The 21,363-nt window shown below is 35.1% G+C and overlaps 1 protein-coding gene and 3 non-coding genes across 5 annotated transcripts in view; 3 read left to right on the top strand and 1 right to left on the bottom strand.

Moving 5' to 3' along the window:
- The first annotated feature begins 6,285 nt into the window (after window positions 1–6,285).
- MIRLET7A-1 (microRNA let-7a-1) lies at window positions 6,286–6,377 on the top strand. Its single transcript, NR_032235.1, has one exon. It is a non-coding gene; the product is annotated as a microRNA let-7a-1 (primary transcript).
- A 662-nt stretch (window positions 6,378–7,039) lies between these two features.
- On the top strand, window positions 7,040–7,126 carry MIRLET7F-1 (microRNA let-7f-1). The gene has a single exon (NR_032236.1). It is a non-coding gene; the product is annotated as a microRNA let-7f-1 (primary transcript).
- A 4,722-nt stretch (window positions 7,127–11,848) lies between these two features.
- MIRLET7D (microRNA let-7d) lies at window positions 11,849–11,954 on the top strand. The gene has a single exon (NR_032237.1). It is a non-coding gene; the product is annotated as a microRNA let-7d (primary transcript).
- A 3,124-nt stretch (window positions 11,955–15,078) lies between these two features.
- The window catches only part of FBXW12 (F-box and WD repeat domain containing 12), a 32,085-nt gene continuing 25,800 nt past the window's right edge, over window positions 15,079–21,363 (bottom strand). For both annotated transcript variants that reach the window (XM_007500356.3, XM_056804791.1), the window contains exons 7-10: window positions 20,583–20,790; window positions 19,671–19,849; window positions 19,454–19,581; window positions 15,079–18,227 (exon numbers count right to left, since the gene is read on the bottom strand). In XM_007500356.3, the coding sequence (XP_007500418.1) occupies window positions 18,128–18,227; window positions 19,454–19,581; window positions 19,671–19,849; window positions 20,583–20,790 (615 nt within the window). In that variant the 3' untranslated portion in view covers window positions 15,079–18,127. The remainder of the gene's footprint in view (window positions 18,228–19,453; window positions 19,582–19,670; window positions 19,850–20,582; window positions 20,791–21,363) is intronic.

Below are 21,363 nucleotides of genomic sequence, written 5' to 3'. Positions count from 1 at the left end.
CTTTACCTCAGATATAGAATGGCTTAACTGTAACACCAGTTTATGAAGATGATCCCTAGAAAGACCAACCTTTCCTAAAGAACTTAGATCTAAAATATTACTTAAAAGATAACATAGCTAGTTCATAAAATCAGAAATAACTTCAGATAGCTCTCTGATGATCTATTATGTTATACCATCTATGTCATTATCCATTTATTATGATTTAAATCTTAGATTCCTAGACTTAAAACTAAAAGGGAACTTTAAGGCCTGTCCAACCCCTACATTTTACAGATGAGGAAACAAGACAGGTCCAATAAAGTCATTTGGCATGCCCAAGGTCACCTATTGGTTGAACCAGGTTTTGTAACCAAATTCTTTTTCACTCCTGATACAGAACTCTTCCTACCATAAGGAGGACTTTCTTACATCTTTTGATTCATCAAGTTTGCATCTGGTTTTATAATAGGCAATAATATAATGTAATGAATTCTTCAATTTATATTCCTCTTCTTGAGGATCAATTTTGGGGTCCAGAATAAAATGGGCAAAATGTCATTTAGAATTTTGTAGTTGAAATATAAATGATCACTCTTCAAAGCAGAGAAGTTTTATTATACAACCACCAAGACATGAAATTTGAGAAAGAAATAATTTTTTTGCCTTTACAAAAACTTATGGATCTCTAGTTTGCATAAGATGGTATTGATTCTGTATCCTAACTTTAAATTAGATTTGAAAGAAATTAAAGAACAGTTGTGTGTTCCACCAGTAATTTAATTTGTATTAGAGCTTTTCCAAAGAATGCCACCCCTCCATATTCATTTTAAAGTGACAGTTTCTTTGTTGTTTACCAGCTTTGTGGATAAGTAAAACTAATGAGAAAGATTGAAGTGCTTTATTGTGAAGTTTTCTGATTGATTTAACATACATTGAAGAGTTAATAATTTTAAATTGTACGTTAATAAATATTTTATAAATAAGGCAGTTTCTAAAATAAGGCATGGTTAGAAATCTTTTGTTCTTTAAACTCTTAACACAACTTTGTTTCCTTGCTTCAAAACTGTTATTTCCACAGCAGCCTATTATGATGTTGAAAACAGGATTTCCGATTAGTAAGTCATCAACAGACGCAAGTAAGATATAATATTGTATCTTATTTTTTTTATGGAGCTTTGGCAGAAAAGTATGTTAAAAAATATGGTAAATATTTTTAAAATTTAGAATAAAGGCAGAACCCAAAAAAGGGGTCAAGAATGGGAGTCATGGAAAAGATTAGTATAGGAGACAGAGTCATAGCAGTTGTATCTGTAGATGATGGCAACAGCAATATATTGGCCTGTGTGAATGAAATGAGTCCCATTGTTCATGGTTTTTTTCCTCCCATAGTCTTTCCTTCATGAGATTTATAGAGTAATATATTTAAAAAGACTTGAGCTATAGGATTTGTATTATTTTTGGTAGCGGTGGCAAAAGTAATCTTGTGCACAGTATGTAATTTTTAGCATACTTTTTAGGAATTGGTAGGGCTGCCCGTGCATGTGTTGAAACTGTGATGAGATGTATGTGCACAAAAACTTTTTTATAGTTTCCCTAGTAAAAAGCTATGAATCACATAATGTTAATATACTCATTTTATGGATAGTGCTATGGCTTACAAAGATATTGACTTACCAGCTAGTGACACAGCCATAACTGAATTCTACAGGTTCCTTTGACTTTCTAAAAGTCAAGTTTTTTCCCTGCTTTTGCAGTCTGCTTCTCATTACAGTGATAACTACATAGATGGATCAGTATAATAAGAAAAGTATATAAACTATACTTTTATAATAGAATTCTTTATTAAATATTTGTTAAATGTCATCTCTTTGAAAATTTAATTTTTAAGCATGGGGGGGGGGAATAACAGAAGAAATGATTCCTTACTTCAAGGCATCTGTATATTCTTGTTATATAATTTTCTGTACCATAAGGTTTAAATGGGTCACATTCAATATAGGAGGGATTACTATCAATTAGATATTGAATCCACTCATTTATAGTAAACAGTAAGTATGTATTTAGTGCCTAGAAGAGTTGCAAAATTGAGATAGGATGTGTTAAAATGTTTAGATAAAATATGGGTTTTCCTTCCAGCTCTATAGTTATAAACATATGGTCTTTCCCTCTATGGAGCTTTTATAGTTTAATAATAAACCCCTTTGAAATTAACATTTTGGTTCCTCGACTTCACTGTATTCATATTGTTCTTTTAAAGAGATTTAAGTTAAGTAATATTGAAGAAATAACTCTGATTTAATGAGTCATTTGTATTGAAAGTTAGCAGGCAATTGTAGATCTTAAGAGAAATATAAAATTATTGATTAACTAGTCATTTTTGATGCTAGAGTTGTTCCTTAGACGTTTTAGCAAAGTTCTTGCCAATTAAAATATTTAATGATTAATTTAAGGTAAATGTAATTAATTTATCAATTAGTTTTTCTTACTTGAGTTCCCATCCCAGTCTCTGGAAAATTAGTTTAGAATTTAAGGTAATCCTACCTTGGACTTATTAATGTGCTCCTTCTAAATTATATTGTGAAAAAAAATATTGCTAAGTCTTCATTAACAGACTCAAAATATCTCCATATGGAGGTTATAATTTTTTTTTGTATTTTTACAAATTATTTTTAAATTTCTGCCTCAAGTACAAAGTCTAGTCTTTATCACTGGGGATTACCGTAAATTAGCAAAGTAGGGTTTTATTATTAAACATCATTTATCAAAGCCAATCATTTTGTTTAAGATAATGATGCTTTGCCATGATTTTTGGCCATTAACACTTAAGGCAGAAGAGTCTCCCTTAAACCAATAAATTATTATTAACAATAGTGGGTACCACTATTTTGTATTTATATAATTTATAGTATGGTAACTGCTGATAGTAGTGATGCATATTATAAAATCTTCATCAAATTCAACATTTATTAGATAACAGTACTCTATTCTGTAATTGTACACTTAGCATTTGCTGAGTGTGGAATACAGATAACATTATTTTAAAAGTTAAGGAAGTTTCTAGGACCAGGCTCTTGTCCCTAATCAGCAATCTCTATTGTAAGTTTCTTACTGCAGTAAAGCTATTAATATGATACTGATTCAGCTGACCAAGCTAGTTAGATGAGCTTTGTTTTTTCATTATCTATATGTTTTTGGAATGGATAAATGAATAGGCTATTTTTAAAAAAATAGACTTTTCAAGGTAATTGGGAGGGTTCCTTCAAGTACAGAATTGGGGATTATGCCAAGTTCTAGCATTGCCCACTACCATCTTCCCCATTTTCCTTTACACTATAAAAGCTTTTGCTTTCATGCCACTTATTTGAGATGTAACAGTCCACACACACACATATATATATATATATATATGTATATATATATATATATATATATGTATGAGATATATGTTTGATATATGGAAAATGTATTAAGAAAAGCATGGCAGTCAAGGTCTGAGACCTTTGATCTCAGCATTCTTAACATTCTGGCGCAAACCCAGGTTTCTCTTTGTCTTCCCTTGGCTAGAGTAATCCACACCTGGAAGGTGTCGTAATTTACATTTAAACCAATGGCAATCCACTGTGTGCTGTTACATATGCATTATGTACCTCTTACCTCATTACCTTGATAAAAAGAGAGAAACAGCACCAGATCCTACCTCTTGCTTTTCTCTCTCACTGCAAACTTGGCTGCATGCCAAAGAATAGCTCCCTCTATGGAGCTCCATTGTGCTCTCTAAAGATCTTTCTTTAATCTATTATTCCCTTCTCACCTGACCACCAGGCAGTGCATCTGCACTTGGAGTTTTAAGCTCCCAGTAATGCCAGCGGTACTTTATCTTCAACTGCTTGCTACCCTCACACCTGATTTCTATTCCTATCTAGGAATTCTACATTCCACCTATTCTTGGCTGTCTTTATCTTCCTTCACTGAATTCCCTACAAAGGAAGATAACAGGAATTTGCACATCTGTGTGAATCTGATCAGTGTGTCCCTCAGTTTATCAACCCTCTGTCCGACTTCTCAAAATTACATTCCCTTAGATTTCTCTTTTATGCAGTGGTTGCTGGCTGACTGCTGTATGAGATAAATTTCCCCATTCTTCTCCCTTCTCCCAGTGCTTGCCTCTTACTCATTTTTTATCAACACATACCTATGCCCTCTTTACGTATTCTTCTAATCCTAATAATGATAAAATTCTTAGGAGTTACAAGTATCCTCTGCTCATATAGGGTTAACCTTATTGAATCTCTTAGGATTTCTCATTCATTTTACCTTTTTTATTCTTTTGAGTTTTATAGTTGAAAATCAGATCTTCTAAGTCAACTCTGGCTTTTTCATAAGAAATGTTTAAAAGTCTTCTATTTCATTAAATATCCTTTTTTTCCCCCTGAAGGATTATACTCAGTTTTCCTAGGAAGGTTATTCTTGGCTATAATCTTAGCTCCTTTGCCTTACAGAATATTGTATTCTACCACTCTGATCCTTTAAAGTGTAAGGCACTAAATCTTATATAATCCTAACTGTGGCTCTGGTATTTGAATTGTTTCTTTCCAGCTGCTTGCAATATAGTTTTCCTTGTTCTGTGAGCCCAAGAATTTGGCTATAATATTTCTGGGAGTGTTTATTTTGGAATCTCTTTCAGGAGGTGATTGGTGTTTCAATTTCTGTTTTTCTCTCTGATTCTAGGTTATCAGAGCAGATAATTAGGAAACCAAAACCCCAAAACAAGTGATAAAATCATAAATTTTCACCTGCATTTCTACTCCACCAGTTCTTTCTCTGGAGGTAGATAGCATTCTTTTTCATAAGTCCCCCCAAATTGTCCTGGATCATTGAATTTCTCTTAGTAGCAAAGTCTATCACATTTGATTGTTCCACAATATTTCAGTTGCTATATAATGTTTTCCTGGTTCTGCTTATTTCACTCTGCATCAGTTTTTTCTGAAATCATCCTGTTCATCATTCCTTATAGCCTACAGTATTCCATTGTCATCATATGCCAATTTATTTAGCCATTCCCCAATTAAGGGACATCCCTTTAATTTCCAATTCTTTGCCACCATAAAAAGCACAGCTATAAATATTTTTGTACAAACAGCCCCCCTCCCCTTTTTTTTTGCTCATTTTTTTCCTAACCTATTTCTTTGAACTTGATATTAAAGTTTGGCTCTGCTCCCCTGGGGAGAAGGTACTGTCCCCAAGCTTTAAGTTTTTCATGCTGCTGTTTTCAGAGCTAGTTCTATGGATCTATAGGTTTGGGGTGCTTCCAGCATGGTTAAATCTAAGAAGAGGTTTGGTTACTGCTCTTCTAGCCTATGCTTTGGTCTTTACCCAAGAAGGGACTTTGTTCCCCTGTAGCCACAGGTGCTTCTCTTCCTTTTAACCCTGGAACTGTGACCAGTTACCCTGCTCTCCTGAAGCCTGGAACACTAGTGTTTCTTTCTGCCTTGAAACTGCAACCAGGGTCCCTGCTCTCTTGTGAGAGTCTATAAGCAACTCATCTCTGCCTTATAAGTGTGTCCAAGGCCCCCTGTTCTCCTGCTGCTACAAGTGCTAGTGCTCTTCACCCTAGAAAAAATGGCCTAGAACTGCATGTAGGCAACACAGCAGGGTCCTGAACCTAATGCCAACAAATAGTACCCTATAATAATCTCCTAAACCAGGTATCTGACCCCCTTAGGGTCTGGAATGAGTGCACCCAAAGCTGCTGCTGCCTTAGATGCAGCCATTTCCAAGGCTTGCTACTGGTGTTGCCTTAGCTGACCTGTGATTACAACCCTGGTGAGACAGTTTTCCTGCTGACCTCATAAATTGTCTTAGTCTGGAAAAATGTTTCACTCCAACCAAGAAAAGAAAAGGCTTTGCTACTGCAGAAATTGATTTGAGATGTTATTTTAAAGTTTTTTTGGAAAGGAATTTGGGAAAGTTCAGGTGAGTTCCTGCCTCCAAGCCAAGTTCCAATAGTGTTAAGAAAGGTTTGTTGAAATTTAATATTAAGATAAAAAATTTAAAGCATGGACAATTTTTGGAATTTTTGTTTTGTCTATATGTTTGGTGGTTTGTTTATTCAGTAATAATACTCTGCATTTTACATTTTAAGTTAATTTCTTAAACTTCTTTAACATCTAATTTGTTTAACTTCCTTAATTTGTTTAAAGTCACATATAGGAAAACAACAGGATCACATCAGAAGTGGAATACCATTGTTTTGCATTTTTTCCTGAACTGAAATTCCTTCTCAACATCTACAACTAAAACAAATCTCCACTGTGGGATGAGGTAGTAGGTTGTATAGTTTTAGGGTCACACCCACCACTGGGAGATAACTATACAATCTACTGTCTTTCTTAAAGTGGGAGGAAATCTCCAGGAGTATTCTTTTTATTTGAAAATAATAACAAAGTGACATAGAACAGCTTGATCATAACCCATTGTAATATGCATTATATACATTATATATGAATGTACAGATTTCATTTGTCTTTAGATCTTTTTAAATAGTTGACTAGTTGGACTAAGGGGGAGATACTTTGCTACTTTCGTGCCTTGAAAATTCATGGCTTTGTTGTTTTCCCCCCTAAGTATATCTCATGTCATTAGGCTTTCTGTGGTATAAACAGATTTGGATAAGTATGAACACATAAAGCATTTACTAGACATAATTAAACTCTTATCTGCTTGGGTAAAAACTATATCTTGCACATTTTCTTATATGTCTGTTGATTTGAAAATTGTATTATTTCAACTATGATTATTAACTAAGATTCAGATAGGTCAAGTGCCCAAGATACCATGTAAAGCAATTTGATAACAGTGAATATGACTTTTTAGTTTGTATTTCCTTTTCTTCATAATTTTTTGTAACTATACATTTGAAATTATTAAGTAAAAAGATTATGTTACATCGAAAACATTTTTAATGTGTAAAATTATAAGTATGTGCTCTATGTTAAGATAAACGGGTTCATACTTGGCATCTTCCTGAAAGATTTTGATCACCATTTATATTGCTCTATCAGAGTGAGGTAGTAGATTGTATAGTTGTGGGGTAGTGATTTTACCCTGTTCAGGAGATAACTATACAATCTATTGCCTTCCCTGAGGAGTAGACATTCTACTGTTCATTGCTGTGGTTTGTATCTGCTCAGTTTTTCAAAGTTGGGTACATTTAAATTAAATATTAAATATTGTTACTGTATATTCCATTTTACAGAGATGAATTTTATTAAAATGCTAATTTTACAGGTATAATCATACCAAGAGCATACTTTCCACTACTTACATTGAATGAAGGCTGTATTCACCTGATCTGGTGTATTGGGTTCAGTCATGGACACCACATTTTAGAAAGGACTGGAAAGCCTTCAGAAGAGGGCAGACAGAATGGTGAGTTGGTGATATATTAGGATCTATTTTAGCCAACTGAAAAGACTAGAGGAAAACTAGTTTTTGTCCAAGGATTTGAAGAACTCTACATGGAAAGGGGACTAGTCTTGCCTCTTTAGTTTCAGCAGAATTAGGAATAGTAGGTAGAAATTGCAAAGAAGCAAATTTAGAGTGGAGATTTAAAAAAAAAAAGTTCTAACTCAGTTATTCATACTAAGACTAGATGACCACTTTCCATATCTGTATTAGAGGAAATCCATGTCCAAGTATGGTTTGTACTAAATGACTCCCACGGTTCCAGCTCGGAGAGTGATTCTATGAAGGTAACGTCTACATACTTGAACAGTAATATTTTTTAAATTGAAAAAAATATATTTTTAGAGTTGGGAAAATATCTTTAATTGGAAGATTAGCACAATTTTTTTTATTTGAAAGAGTTTTGTATACAAGCAAGGACCACTTCAAGATGTAAAATACTCAATTTTTATAACCAAACAAATTTTTCTTTATCTCAATTCTTCCTCTCATAAAGCTAAGGAGAATCAAAATACACAATTTTTTTCCTGTTTGCATTAAAAACATTATGTATGACTTGATTTGCTCATAAAATTGTAGGATTTTTGTTTGTGTACATTTACAAAGTTGTAAATTCTTGAATTCTTAAATATTAAACTTTGTTATAATTGTGTATACAAGCTGCTAAACTTAAGGAATCTACTTAGTTTTTTCTAGTTTGTGAAGCTACAAAAGCTTGAACAGAAAAATAGACAAATTTATATTGTTGCAAAGTTACATTTTTTGGAACTTGGTGTTCTTGCATAGTGTCAAGAGCATACAGAAACCAAACTCATCTGAAACCCTAACCCTAAATTTGTGCCACATTTAACTTATCAGTAATCCTTTTCTGATTATCAGCATTTTCTGCATCATTTTCTTCATAAATCTTTTCAAACCTACAGGTTTGCCAGCATGCAACCCATTCAGTGTTTCTCATTTTATGGTACATTTCTAAATATTGAGCAATCTGGCTACATTTCAAAAAATTAAGCTTGATACAAATAAAAGAAATTAACAAAGATATAAAATGATAAGCCTCCAGAGGAGCAAGGAGAGGGATGTTTGTATTACAATCTCAGTCTGCATCCAGGACATGCACCTAAAGTTATTCTGCATTCAGCAGTCTTTGAAAGTACTTGCTTTCACTGCACATCCTATATGCTGTTTGCTTTGTAATCTTACCAAAGGTAGCAGGGATATACCCATATTTGAATCCTGAATCTGAGCTTCTTTTTAGCACAATGAACTAGCTTTTTCTCTGTTTCTTGAAAAATTTTCTCATTATTTGTTTTTATTAATTAAACTATTTGGGTTCTTAATCAAACCTTTTTTGGTACAGAATTCCAACAAGTATAGTAATTTCTAAAGAAATTGACAGTAGACTCCCATGTCAACTCTGTAGCTTAACCCGAAGGATAATTTACAAGAAGTGGTCTTTATACCTCTAAAAAGTTGTTTCTATTACTTTTTAAGTTTTTTGTTTTCTTGGTACTTTCAAAGGACAAGACTATTCTCCCCCTTTTAACTTTTGTAAGCATTTAAATGGTAATTTTACTCTTTTAATATATTGATTTCTCTTTTATTTTTAATTTTTTCAATTACATGTAGAAACAATTTTTGACAATTTTCTGACATTTTGTGATTCAGATTCTCTCCCTCCTTCCCCCCCCTCTCCCAGGTGGTAAATAGTCTAATATACATTATAACAGTACTTTCATGCAATACATATTTCCATATTCCTCATGCTATGAAAGAAGACACATCACATATACATTTAAAAATCCATGAAGGAAATAAAGTTAAAGACGGTGTGTTTTGATCTGCAATTAGACTCCAACAGTTCCTCCTTTGATTGGATAGCATTTTTCATCATGAGTCCCTTGAGGTTATCTTGGAACCTTACTTTGCTGGTAATAGTTTAGTCTTTAATGGTTCATTGTATAATATTTCTGTTACTTTATACAGTGTTCTTCTGGTTCTGCTTACTTCACTTTGTGATGCCTTAATTTACATTCATTCATTTCAACCCCTACACACACATGTACATACCATCACCACTACCACCTCTATTGAACTCTTGCTTATGACAAAAACAAAACAAAACAAATAAACAATAGCAATCCAACATATATCTAATGTTATATACTACAATCATCCCTAGTAGTCCCAAACTCATCTTGTTTGTAGTTTTTGCTAATGGAGTGCCACTATGGAATGTTTCTAGAATGTTTCTCTCTGATTTCATTGGTGAATATCCCAGTAAATACTAAGATCAGTGATTCTAAGGGTTAGGACCTTATAATCACTTTTCTTAAATAATTCCAAATTGAAATACATTTTATTCTTTGGAGTATCAGTATACTAGATGTGAGTTGTTTGAAACCTATTTTACCTTGTTTCTCTTGTCAACCAAATTTTCATGTGGTCATTAATACCTCCTTGCAATCCTTATTTAGAAACTTCATATCCTTTGTATTCATTTTTTACACTCTCAAATTCATAAATAATAGAATAGTAATGAGGTTGTAAAGGAGACCTGGGTTCTTCAACCCAGTTCTCCTAATTATGTATACTTCATTTTCATTAGGAAAATAAAATTAGACTGAGATCCCTTCCAGTTCTGAAAATTATTTTTATACTCAAAGTACTATATTAGTCTCATATATTTTATAACTCGTGGGGTGTTAAATCATTTTAAAGGTTGACATTAGGTCATAAAGTACACATGCTATTACAGTGCTGAATGGCTGCATAGATATTTATCCTGTATGGTTTCTTGTGTTTATATTGTATTACTAGCAAAGTAAATATTTTACTATTTCTTATTTACTGTAGAACTACATACTTTGAGCCTAATATGTTTCAGTTGGACTCATTTCCTATTCCATTTCTAATTTTTAAAAAAATCAATTGAAGTATAACCACAAAGTTTGATTCCTTCTACAGGCAAATTATCGATTTATCCGTGAATACTCTTAATATAGGAAGCCTTATTGATTCTTTGCATAGATTCCATTACCAGTTCTCTAAGAAAATGTCCGCTTTGTAGTGCTCCGGTGGTCTTGGTAATGTAAAAACTTAACTACTACTGCATTTTCTTGTATTGGCAGTGATGTTCTGGAAGAATATTGCATTTTAAGAGCTCTGGTCAATTTTTTACTCTATGTGCAAATATGTATATTATATTTACTTACAGATTATATTATTGTACTGGTATATTCTTGCACATGATTATTTTGTCTAACCATTTAACCTTTAAAAGCTTTGGCATAGATATTTATTGGATGTGTATTTTTGTGAACTTTATTAAACCCAAGAAATGAAATCCAAGAGGAGCCATTGCAACTTCCAGCTCCAGAGTATAGATATTTATATTCATTCTTCTGACCAAGTACAACATAAGTTCCTTGTTTCTAATCTCTTGAAGAATAAATGAATGCTAGTGCTTTTTTGACTCCCATTTCCATTTGTTTGAGAACTAACCTTACAACCTCTAAAAGAGACATGATGCTCCCAAAGAGGAGGTATTGGATCTTGTGAAAAAATGGATGTGGCCCCTCATTGCAGAAATTCATCTTGCCTCTTTCATTTGATATGTACTGAAGTCATAAAGATCGCCCTGTTCTCCAGTCTTCCCCAAACCTTCATGTGCCTGGGACAACAGAACATTTGCTATTTCTTGCTGTAAGAGGAAGGCTCAGAATTCCAAGCACATTGGTACAAAATTGAAATGAGGATTTGCTATGTTTCCTTGTCCAGATCTATAAAGATCAATATAATGAAAAGAACACCTCTGGTGTTTTATTTTCCAATGAAGACTAGGAAAATCTTAGTACTATTTGTTTAAATTTCTATGATTCTGCAGACACTTGATGAGTTAAGATGTTAGGATTAGTTAGGTTTTCAAACCGATTACCTAGATATTAGCATAATTGGCTATCGAAAATTTATTCATGGGTCAATATGCTAAAGAATACAATGCAATTTCAGTTTTAGAATTGTCTTCAGCATGTGTAGCAACATTAAGTATGCTAGGAAAATTGGTGTGTTGAGGTACTTTTTTGCTTCGTTGCTCCAATCAAATAATTTCTTTTAAAAGGCTTACATGGGGCATGTTCTCTGAACTAGATTTATTAGATGGTGCTATATATGTTTACAATATTGCCTACTATGCTTGAATTATTTGCTTTATAGCATTTTTGAACATTTGGTTTAAAATAATTACATAAATTTGATAAATATAAATGTTTGTAGTCTTAAGAACAGTACAAATGGAAGGAATAATTGGTCTAAATTTCAGGAACTAAATATTACAAACGTGGCCTAAGCTAACAGGTTGGTTCACAGTGCAGCTGCCAAATAGAAGAACTACAGAAGAATGAATGGGCTCCTAGGAAGAGGTAGTAGGTTGCATAGTTTTAGGGCAGGGATTTTGCCCACAAGGAGTTAACTATACAACCTGCTGCCTTTCTTAGGGCTCTATTATTACAACGGAACCTGTTTCTTGGCTCAATTTAAGTAGATGTCTACATGTTAAATGGGGGTGAGAGTGGGAGAAAAATGGAGCTATATGCAAAGAACACAAGTATATCATTAGTGATATGTTTTGAAGTAACAAGGTTTGGTTACAAAACCTGCAATTATTAGATTCCTTAAAAAATCATTACTGAATTTATTTAGGTACTATAAGTATAAAACTATAAAAATGGTATTTGGTGTCACAAGATGAACTTGAACCAAAAATCTGTTTAGTTCTAATAAAAACTTATTTGCTCTGGAGGTCAGTTGTGTTTTTCATTAGTGGGGTATATATATGTTCATGTAACTTGGATTTTTAATGTTAAGCCTGGATGTTTTGCAATAATGTTTAATTCTGATTTTTTTGTTAGACCTATAAATTGCCTCTGAAATATTGAGGTTTTCCTCAGACTATCTAAATGTTGAGCTTCAATACTCAAGATATTCTATAAATGATTATTTTACTAGTAGAGAGGAAGCTTAATGCTTAAAAATTATGTTTTTAAGACATGGTTAGAAAATTTTTTAATGATAGACCACTTAGAACCTTTTTCAGTGATATAGATTAGAATTGATATTCTTGGGAGTCTTGTAATGAATTCTCTGAAAATTAGGTGCATGTAAATGTAAACTTTCCCTGTTTTTATTTCCTTAGAGTAGATAATCTACAAATTTCCAATTTGTTGAGCTATTAAAATATCTGTTGAGTTAAAGATTTATAAAAAAGATGGGGAATGTCTGATTTAATTTAGTTTCTTCCCAACGAGATTTCATGTTAACTGCCATTTTGATTAGTTTGCTTATTGTGAACTCATACTTATATGTAGGGAAGAATGAACTAACAGCAAATAAAAATCTGTTCCAAATCTGCATTTTTGTGTATGCTTCATTCACTCAAGAGCTTCAGTTCAAGATTTACAGAAATGCATAAGCTGATTCAGGTGTATCATGTTTGGTGACTTGTGGGGGTGGGGAGAGTACAATTAGATGATTTCATTGGTATAGGATGCTAAGGATTTTCCTAACACATAGGAAACTTCACATCTAGCTGCTGAGTCTACAGGTGGAGAAACAGGAAAATTCCTGGGATTTGCCCTAAGTCACAACTTATGCCTTGAGGTGGGATATGAATTCCGGTCTTACAGACTCCATAGTCTTATGGTCTATACACACTTTCTTGAAAAGCATTTCTAGGCATTAAGCGATTTGTCCAGCTCTAGAGTAATATGTCTTAGATAAAACAAATCCAGTACTTGGGATTAATGCCACTCTTCCGAATACTATGTTGCTTTGAGATACTAAATTATAGATAGTACTAACTATAAAAAACTTTTTTATAGTAATAGCATTTTTTTGTGTGACAAGTTAGATGAGCTGGTGAAGAAAATGAAAACCTGGAAAGCATGTTTCCCCTTAAAATGTACCTAGCATGATGGAATTGATAGCAGGATGATAGGGGTGAGCCATTAGTGTATCAAAATAGGGATTGCTGAGATTACCTGTTTTGTCCCAATATTAAGTGTAATGTTTTTCTTTTTAAGTAGAACTAAAATCTTGTGTGAACAACTGGAGTTCCATTTCCACCTTCAAAAAGATTGGATAATGATATAACATTAAAAGTTACAAAGCTGAATTATAATTATGCAAAGGCAGAGGGGAAGAATGGTGAATTAAAGAACTTGCAGCCATTCTTGAGAAAGAAACCAGAACTGAGTAGAAAATTTCATCTACAAGAATAAAACAAGGTAAACACAAAAGGCCCAACTTTAAAGGGATTCAATAAGGTTAAACGGTTTGCTTATATGGGAAAATGTTATCTGTAACCTTTAAGAATGATGAAAATCCTTGGGTAGTTTGAAAGAGTACATATAGAGGAGACAAACTAATGCTGAATATATGATTCCATCCTTGAACCAAATGAAGTATGGTAGAATATGGAACAAATATCACATATAAACAGTGAATAGAAAGAAACCTGTTACCGTGGAGAGGGGTAGGGTGGAGGGCAGGTAATGCTAGAACTACCAATTGGATCTGGGTCAAAGAGCAAAACAAAAAGGAAATGAGAGGGTGAGGGGATGGGGGGGAGGTGGCTCTAAGAAGGGTGCATATATATGCATATATAAGAAGGGTGTTATAAAATGGGGGAAGGGACCACTAGAAGGGCAAGAGGACTAGAGTACAGATGAGGGAGCTAGTGGTAAGACATTCTGAGGAGGAATAGGGTAAAGGCAGAGGGCAAATGGGAAAACTAGAATAAAGATGTATAATGTAACTAAATGGGATTAATTCACCAAATGTATTAAAAGCCAAAAACCAACAATATGTTGGTTATAAGAACATGTAAAAATACAGGTCTAGGGCAGAATATACTGCTTTAGCTGGTGCAAAAAAAGCAGGGAAGGCAACCATGATCTCGGTTATAAAAGAGATTTCATTAACGGGGAAACGTAAAGAAGGTACCACAGATAGTGAAACATCAATACTATATATGCACTAAGTGTTAATAGCATCCATATTTTAAAGGAAAAGCTAAATGAATTACAGGTTTATGCAGCAAGACTGGTAATAGAGAACTTCAACCTATCCCTCAGAATTACATAAAACTAACCAAAAAATGGAAGAGATAAACAGAATCTTAGATAAACTAAATTTGATAGCTATCTAGAGAGAACTGAATGGGAATAGAGGAATATACCTTTTTCTCAGTGGTACATGATAAACTTTACAAAAATTGACCATGAGGGTGGCTAGGGGGTTCAGATGGTAGAGACCCAGGCCTAGAGATCAAAGTTGCTGGGTTCAAGTCCAGTCTGTGACAGACTTCTTAGTTGTGTGACTCTGGGCCAAGGCACTTGGGGGCACTTAATACCAATTGTCTAGCCTTTACGTTCTGCCTTGGAACCAATACTTAGTATTGATTGTAAGACAGAGGGTAAGGGTCTTTTTAAAACATTGATCACATATTAGGGCCTGAAAATCTTATACTTCAATGCAAAAAAAGCAGAAATATTAAGTGTACCCTTTTCAGACCACAATGCAATAAAAACGAGGGACCATACAAGCATAGTAAAAATTAATTGGAGACTAACAAAGAATGGATCATTTTATTCAGGAGAATGATGAGACAACATACCAAAACCTGTAGGATACGGTAGAGGAAAATTTGTATCTAAAAGCTTATATCAAAATATAGATCAGATCAATGAATTGGGAATGCACAATGAGAAAAGCAAGTGGCATAGTACTTTTTTTCTTTTAAGCCCTATCATAATCCTGAATTAGAAACCACAAATTAATCTGGATTTTAAAATTTAGGAAAGTGGGGTTTGGCTAGGTTGTGATTTGCTCATGGTCTCAGCTACCATTAGAATTTAAACCCAGGTCTTTCTAACTCCCAATTATAATATTCCACCCACTGTACTGCAGTACCATAATCAATGTCTCTTTCTTAAAAAGGAAAAGAAAAATGTGAGCCAATGATTCTTCTGTTGAACCCTATGTAAATATTCCTGATGTCAGCTAAATGTTTTCATCATAGGCATTTGTTTTCATTTCTGTGTAAGTACCATATGAATACGTGCTTTACCTACAAAGTGAAATGGTAGTTGTTTCCCCAAAGCACTCTGCCCTACTTTAAATATTGAGGAATTCCTATTCTTTGAACATACTAGAATTGTTTGACAAGTCCAGGTTTGCTCTCTTTTAATATGACTTTGCTCTTCTCATATACTCTACCCCTATTAAATCTAGAATTATCTTTTGAGGTCTTTCAAGAAGTGTTCATGCCTTTTCCCAGCATTCAAAGTTTTCAAGTTAGGAGCAGTATTTCACACAACAGGACGATTCTTAGTTTCTGCTTCCTTTTTTGATGATGCCCAACATTGTGTTGGCTACCTCAGTCCTAGCAGTATATAAATCCATTGTCACTAATGGATGTAAGGTCTTTAATGTTGACTATTTGGACCAAAAAGCTTTCAAGGTCCCACTCGCTCACATGAGCTAAAGGTTTATTGATTTTTTTTTTAGTTATGGCCCCTCCCTCCAGTATTTTCTAAATGTCAGTCATTTAGTAAGTGCTTACTGCATTTTAGGGACAGTACTAGTACTAAACACTGGTGATACAAAGTGAGGCAAGAGTAGTCTGCTCAGTTCTAATGGAGACATAACTATATACATGTTAGATAAAATTAGATAAAAGCAAATGGGGGGCTAGGAGAACTGGATAAGGTCTCTTGCATCCTGGGAAGCTAAGAGTCTAAGATTTGAGAAGATGACCTATGCATATAGAAAAGGGCTAAGCTCTTTAAATGCTGACTAGAGAAGTTTCTACTATTTGATCCTGAAAAGCAATAGGGAACCACGGGAGTTTGTGAATGAGGGGATGATGACTTGTATGGAAGACAGGTTGGAATGGGGAGAAGCAAGGCAGGAAGACCAAATTATGGGAATCGGCAAACTCCCTTACCCTCAATGGTTCATTTTTTTGGATAGCCTGCAAACTAAGAATGGGTTTTTACATTATTAAGTGCAATAAAACTTTATTTTAAAATGTTAGACCTTTTCTGACTTCACATAGACCTTACAAAAACAGATAGAGGACCAAGCAGGTTGCAAGTTTACCAACCCCTGAATTTAGTAAAGATGAGAGGTCTCTACAAGGGGTGGTAGTTGCATGAGTGGAAGAGAGATGAGAAATGAAAGTTAAAAACAACTGAACAGATTTGATATGTGGGATGAATGCAAATGAGTCAAGGATGACTGGGGTTCTGAACCTGGGGAACAGGAAGATGGGGGTGCTCTTGTAGGTAAAAAGGGAAGCAGGGGAGATAGGAAGGTCTTAGAGGGAAAGAAAAAGTTTGTAAGTGCTTGAGCTGCTTTGGGGAATTCACTTGGCCGTCTAAGAAGCAGTTGATGATTTGGATCTGTAACTCAGGACCAGATATACAAGTCTGAATAAGACTGGGTATATAATCTGTATGGAGACAGTGGGACCCATGTGAACTGATGAGCTCACCAAGCAAGACAGAAAGAAAAGAAGAGCCAGGACAGCCACAGATAGGAGATGAGAACAATTAAATAAAGACAGCTGAAGGAGACCTGTGTGACGACCAAAATGAACATCTTAACTCCAGGACTGAAAACCAGCAATGGTAAACCTTACAGTTTAACTTGCTACAGAAGAATGGTGTAAAATTATGTAAATATATACATGTAAACCAGCCCCTCTGACTAGAAAAGCTACTCACTCTGTATCTTACTGAGAGTGGAATAATGCTGTTTTATGCAATATGCTAAAGAAATGTTTTGGGGGGTGGGGGAGAGATGGGGGGATGTAGTGACGGCTTCAGGAGTTAAATTTAACCTAAAGAAGAGAAAAAGCATCAGGTTCTTCTTGGCCAAGAGAAAGCCTACCTTTATATATAAACATCATTGCAGCTCACATTCAAACTCTTCCATTCCTGGGCTGCTTTCATATTAAATGAGATTAGGAAAATCTTGCAAGGAGAAATCAGAAGACAGGCTTCTTTCCCAGGCATTTTAAAGAGAACTTGGCAGCAAAAATGCATCACTTACAATACCTAGGCAACTTTGTGGGTCAAGTGTTTGGTAAATGTACTGGAGTGAGGCAGTTGGAACCATCACATTAGCATGCTTAGTAAACTCTTTTAAAGTGGGTAATGGCCAGTTGTTCTTTCCCTTAACAAAAAGAACCTCCAGTAATTGAAATATCCATTGCCCTATTGAAGAAGGGAGTGCTGAGTTTGCATACGGATCTCAATGAATACTAGATCTAGCCCTTAAAACAGAAGGCATTTATCATGTTACATACTTTTAAATGTCCAATTTGTATAGATTCAGATTAAAATGAAGAAAAAAATGACTAAGAATTCAACCACATAGGTACATGCTTAAGTAACTCTTGTTTACACAAGCTATGGAGATATAACTATGTAATTCTTTACATACCCTATTAGAAAGTTTCAGAGCCTTAGCTATACTACAAAAGCAAATACTTGTTAAGTGAATGTCATCACACTTGCCTTCCAATTATTGGTCAAACGTTTTATAATTTTTAATGTTCTTTTCTAAAGGCAGAACGGAGAGACAATTATTTATAACCATTATCTTCTTACATATGTTAGAGATTAAAGGAATATGCCCTTAAAAGACTTTTGCCATTTTTTTTGGACTCCACAGCCACGATGCTTATGTTGTCACATGCCACTTCTCCGAGTCCACTACAGAAAGAAAAGAGAAAATGTTCGTAAATGAAAATAAGGGAATAAGAGTAAACTCTTGTTTGTTACCAGTGACCCTTTGGAGTGAGTTGTGTCTCTAAAGACAATTTCATCTTTCCAAAGAGTTCTTGGCCCTTGATAGCTACCTGGGTCACTAAATGTGAGATTTTTGAGAATCCAAGTGGCTATGGGGAATAAGAAGCATTATTGGGATGTTTCAGACTAAGTAGCAATCAAAACCTTTTATACTCCTACATCCAATTTTAGGCACTAAAATGCCAAGGAGCACTCACTCACTGGATTTTTGCCAAACAAAGGCCTGCTTTCTATTGAATTTATAAGGTTCACTGGTTCAGTAACTAAGGTGGTATTCATTCAAATGAAAAACAGCATTCCACAGTGCTTCAGAGTATCAAAATGAATATTCCAAAGAACTGAAATTTCAAGGTTTATATAAAAACCCATGAGGTGATCCCAAACACTCTTACAAGATCTTGTTCCTTTTCCTAGGGGATCCTGGCTTTAAGCAAAATTCAATGCAATGAAATTCCAAAGCCTCCAAATAATTGAAGGCAGTTCCTTGAAGTTGCTGTAAAGGGCACCTGAACCATACACAAAAGTGCCCCAGGTTACAGCTCAATAAATGTGGGAATAAAGGCAGGAAGCAGTAGATTTTAATTATCCCAAAGGACTTCCCACTTTCAACAGATTTATTCAGCTTCATAGCCATTAGGTCTGGCTGATGTTTCAAGGGTGTCTGTCCGGAGGTCTGCATCACCTTGCATAACTGAATCCCTCATTTTTTTTTTGTTTTTTGCAAATACCGACCTTGCTATCCAGGCTGACCCCACAAGAACAGACACCAAGGAAACCCTAGAGTGCTTTGGAAATGGTTATTAGTAATAAATTCTAGGACATTTAAATTTTTTTTAACTCTTGCCTTCTGTCTTATATTCAATATAGCATATTGGTTCCAAGGCATAAGAGCAGTAAGGGCTAAGTGACTTGCCCAGGGTCATCCAGCTAAGAAGTATCTGAGGCCAGATTTGATCCCAGGACCTCCTGTCTCTAGGTCTGGCTCTCAATCCACTAAGCCAGCTAGGTGTCCACATTTAAAATTTTTCAAAGCTCTTTCTTATCATCTTATCTTCACATCAATTCTGATAGGTAGTTATTTTTAGTTAACACCCATTTTCTACATAGGGAAATAGACAATGAGAAATTACCAGGACCACATGTGAGATCCCCCCAGTAAGTGATAGCAGCTCTTCAGAACAACGGTGTTCTTTTCCCTTTTCCACGTGTATACTCGTAGAGAGATGTCCCAGGAGGAGGTGATAACGCGGAAACGGTCCTTAAAATGAGAAGAGAGGAAGAGTGACTTAACCCAAGATTAAAAAAAAGAAAAAGGAGAATGATGGTTGAGTACCTGAATAATCATACCACCCATATAGATGTGATTGACTGGTGATGGTCTTGAAAGGATGCCAACAGGCTGCCAGTCAATGAAAAGATGATCAGCTCTGAACCACATCCTAGAAGAATGATGTCGGCACCATGGCTTTCCAGGATATGAGGCCTCCTACTGAACTCTGGTACTATGAAATTTGCAACCTGTTGTGCTTTTCTCATCAAAAACAAAAGCAAAACACAAAAATGACAAAGATCTTACTATGTTAGCTAAAGCTTTGGGCATTTAAAAATTGTCAGTCCTAGAACAACTAATAAACATGGCTATTGTGGACGTTTCTTTTGATTTGCTATATATGTTTGTAATGGATTTTGGTTTGGAGAGATTCTTAATTAAGCATGTGTGGTTGCAGTAGGAGGATGGGAAGGCAGATTTTGGCTAATGGCAACAAAATATTTTCGTTTTTTTAAACCCTTACTTTCTGCTTTAGAATTGATTCTAAATATCAGTTTCAGGGCAGAAGAGTGGTAAGGGCTGGGCAGTGGGATTTCTCAGGAAATGTCTAAGACCAAATCTGAACCCAGGACCTCCCATCTCCAGGCCTGGCTCTCTATCCACTGAACCACCTAACTGCCTCATTTTTTTTCAGGCAATTTATTAAATCAACTCAGAATCAGCGCTAGTAGTGATGTGAGATCATTTAAATTCAAACTTTTAATTTTACCCAAGGAGAAATTGAGGCTCAGAGAAATAGTGATGTGCCAAGAGTTAGGCAGCTAATTCCTGGCTCACTCCATACTAGAATCCAAGTCCCTGCTTCCTAAAGCGGAATTCTTTCCTCTCTACTACATAGTATGTAGTTTTTCATTAGTGAAAGATAAGTATAAATCTTTTACTTGTTATCAGGAGTAAAGCATACAGTTTGGGGAAAGGGTGAGGCTTACCCAGAATTTCCACTTTATTCCTGCATGGTTTCAATGATAAATCAAAAGTGGTAATAGACAAATGTCTGGTTCTTCTATCTTCATGCAGCACTATTAGCCTGGCTGCCTCTTTGGGTGCCCAGCTGGCATCCTGACATTCTCCAATAGGCAGGGAAATATAAAGAGGCTTATGTTGAGATGAGTTGGTCAAGGAGTCTATGTGAAATACCTGCAGAAACATCACAAACACCATTGAAGTTTTAACTGAAACTATTCCTGGTGTACCTGGGCCTGGGCCAAATTCATCTGAAGGAGGCTTTGGCTGGCCTTTTCTCCCACAAGGGTTGGAGAGGAAGAACTTTGAACCCTAATGGTAGCAGCGAATCAGGTGTGCAACTGGCTGCTACACAGCATTGAGGGAGACAGCAGGTCCAGAAAACAACATTTACCTGGTAGCGTGGACCACCTTTGATTTCTGTAGCCTGGGACAAAGCCCCGTATATTCCATGCTAGTTAGAGCCCTGAGTCTGATAGACACATCTGGTGAACAAACATGGGATTGGATGGTTTTACTGCTGAGAAATCAGTAACTTTTCCAAAATTAGTTCCATCTTTGTTTCACTGGCCATAGGACACCATCCTGTACCAGTGCTACCACCAAATTGCAAGTTCTGATCAAGAGTAAGAGTTGCATTGACTGATTTTACTGTTATGGCAATGACTTGGTCTTGTCCAGGGAAAAAAAGTCAAATTACAGTCACAGAACTTAGGAGTTGTCGGGAACCTTAGAGGTAATACCGCC

This window comes from Monodelphis domestica, chromosome 7 (assembly GCF_027887165.1).
Source record: "Monodelphis domestica isolate mMonDom1 chromosome 7, mMonDom1.pri, whole genome shotgun sequence".
Classification (NCBI taxonomy): domain Eukaryota; kingdom Metazoa; phylum Chordata; class Mammalia; order Didelphimorphia; family Didelphidae; genus Monodelphis; species Monodelphis domestica.
Note: the sequence above shows the minus strand (reverse complement) of the source record. Positions and strands in the feature narration are given on the sequence as shown.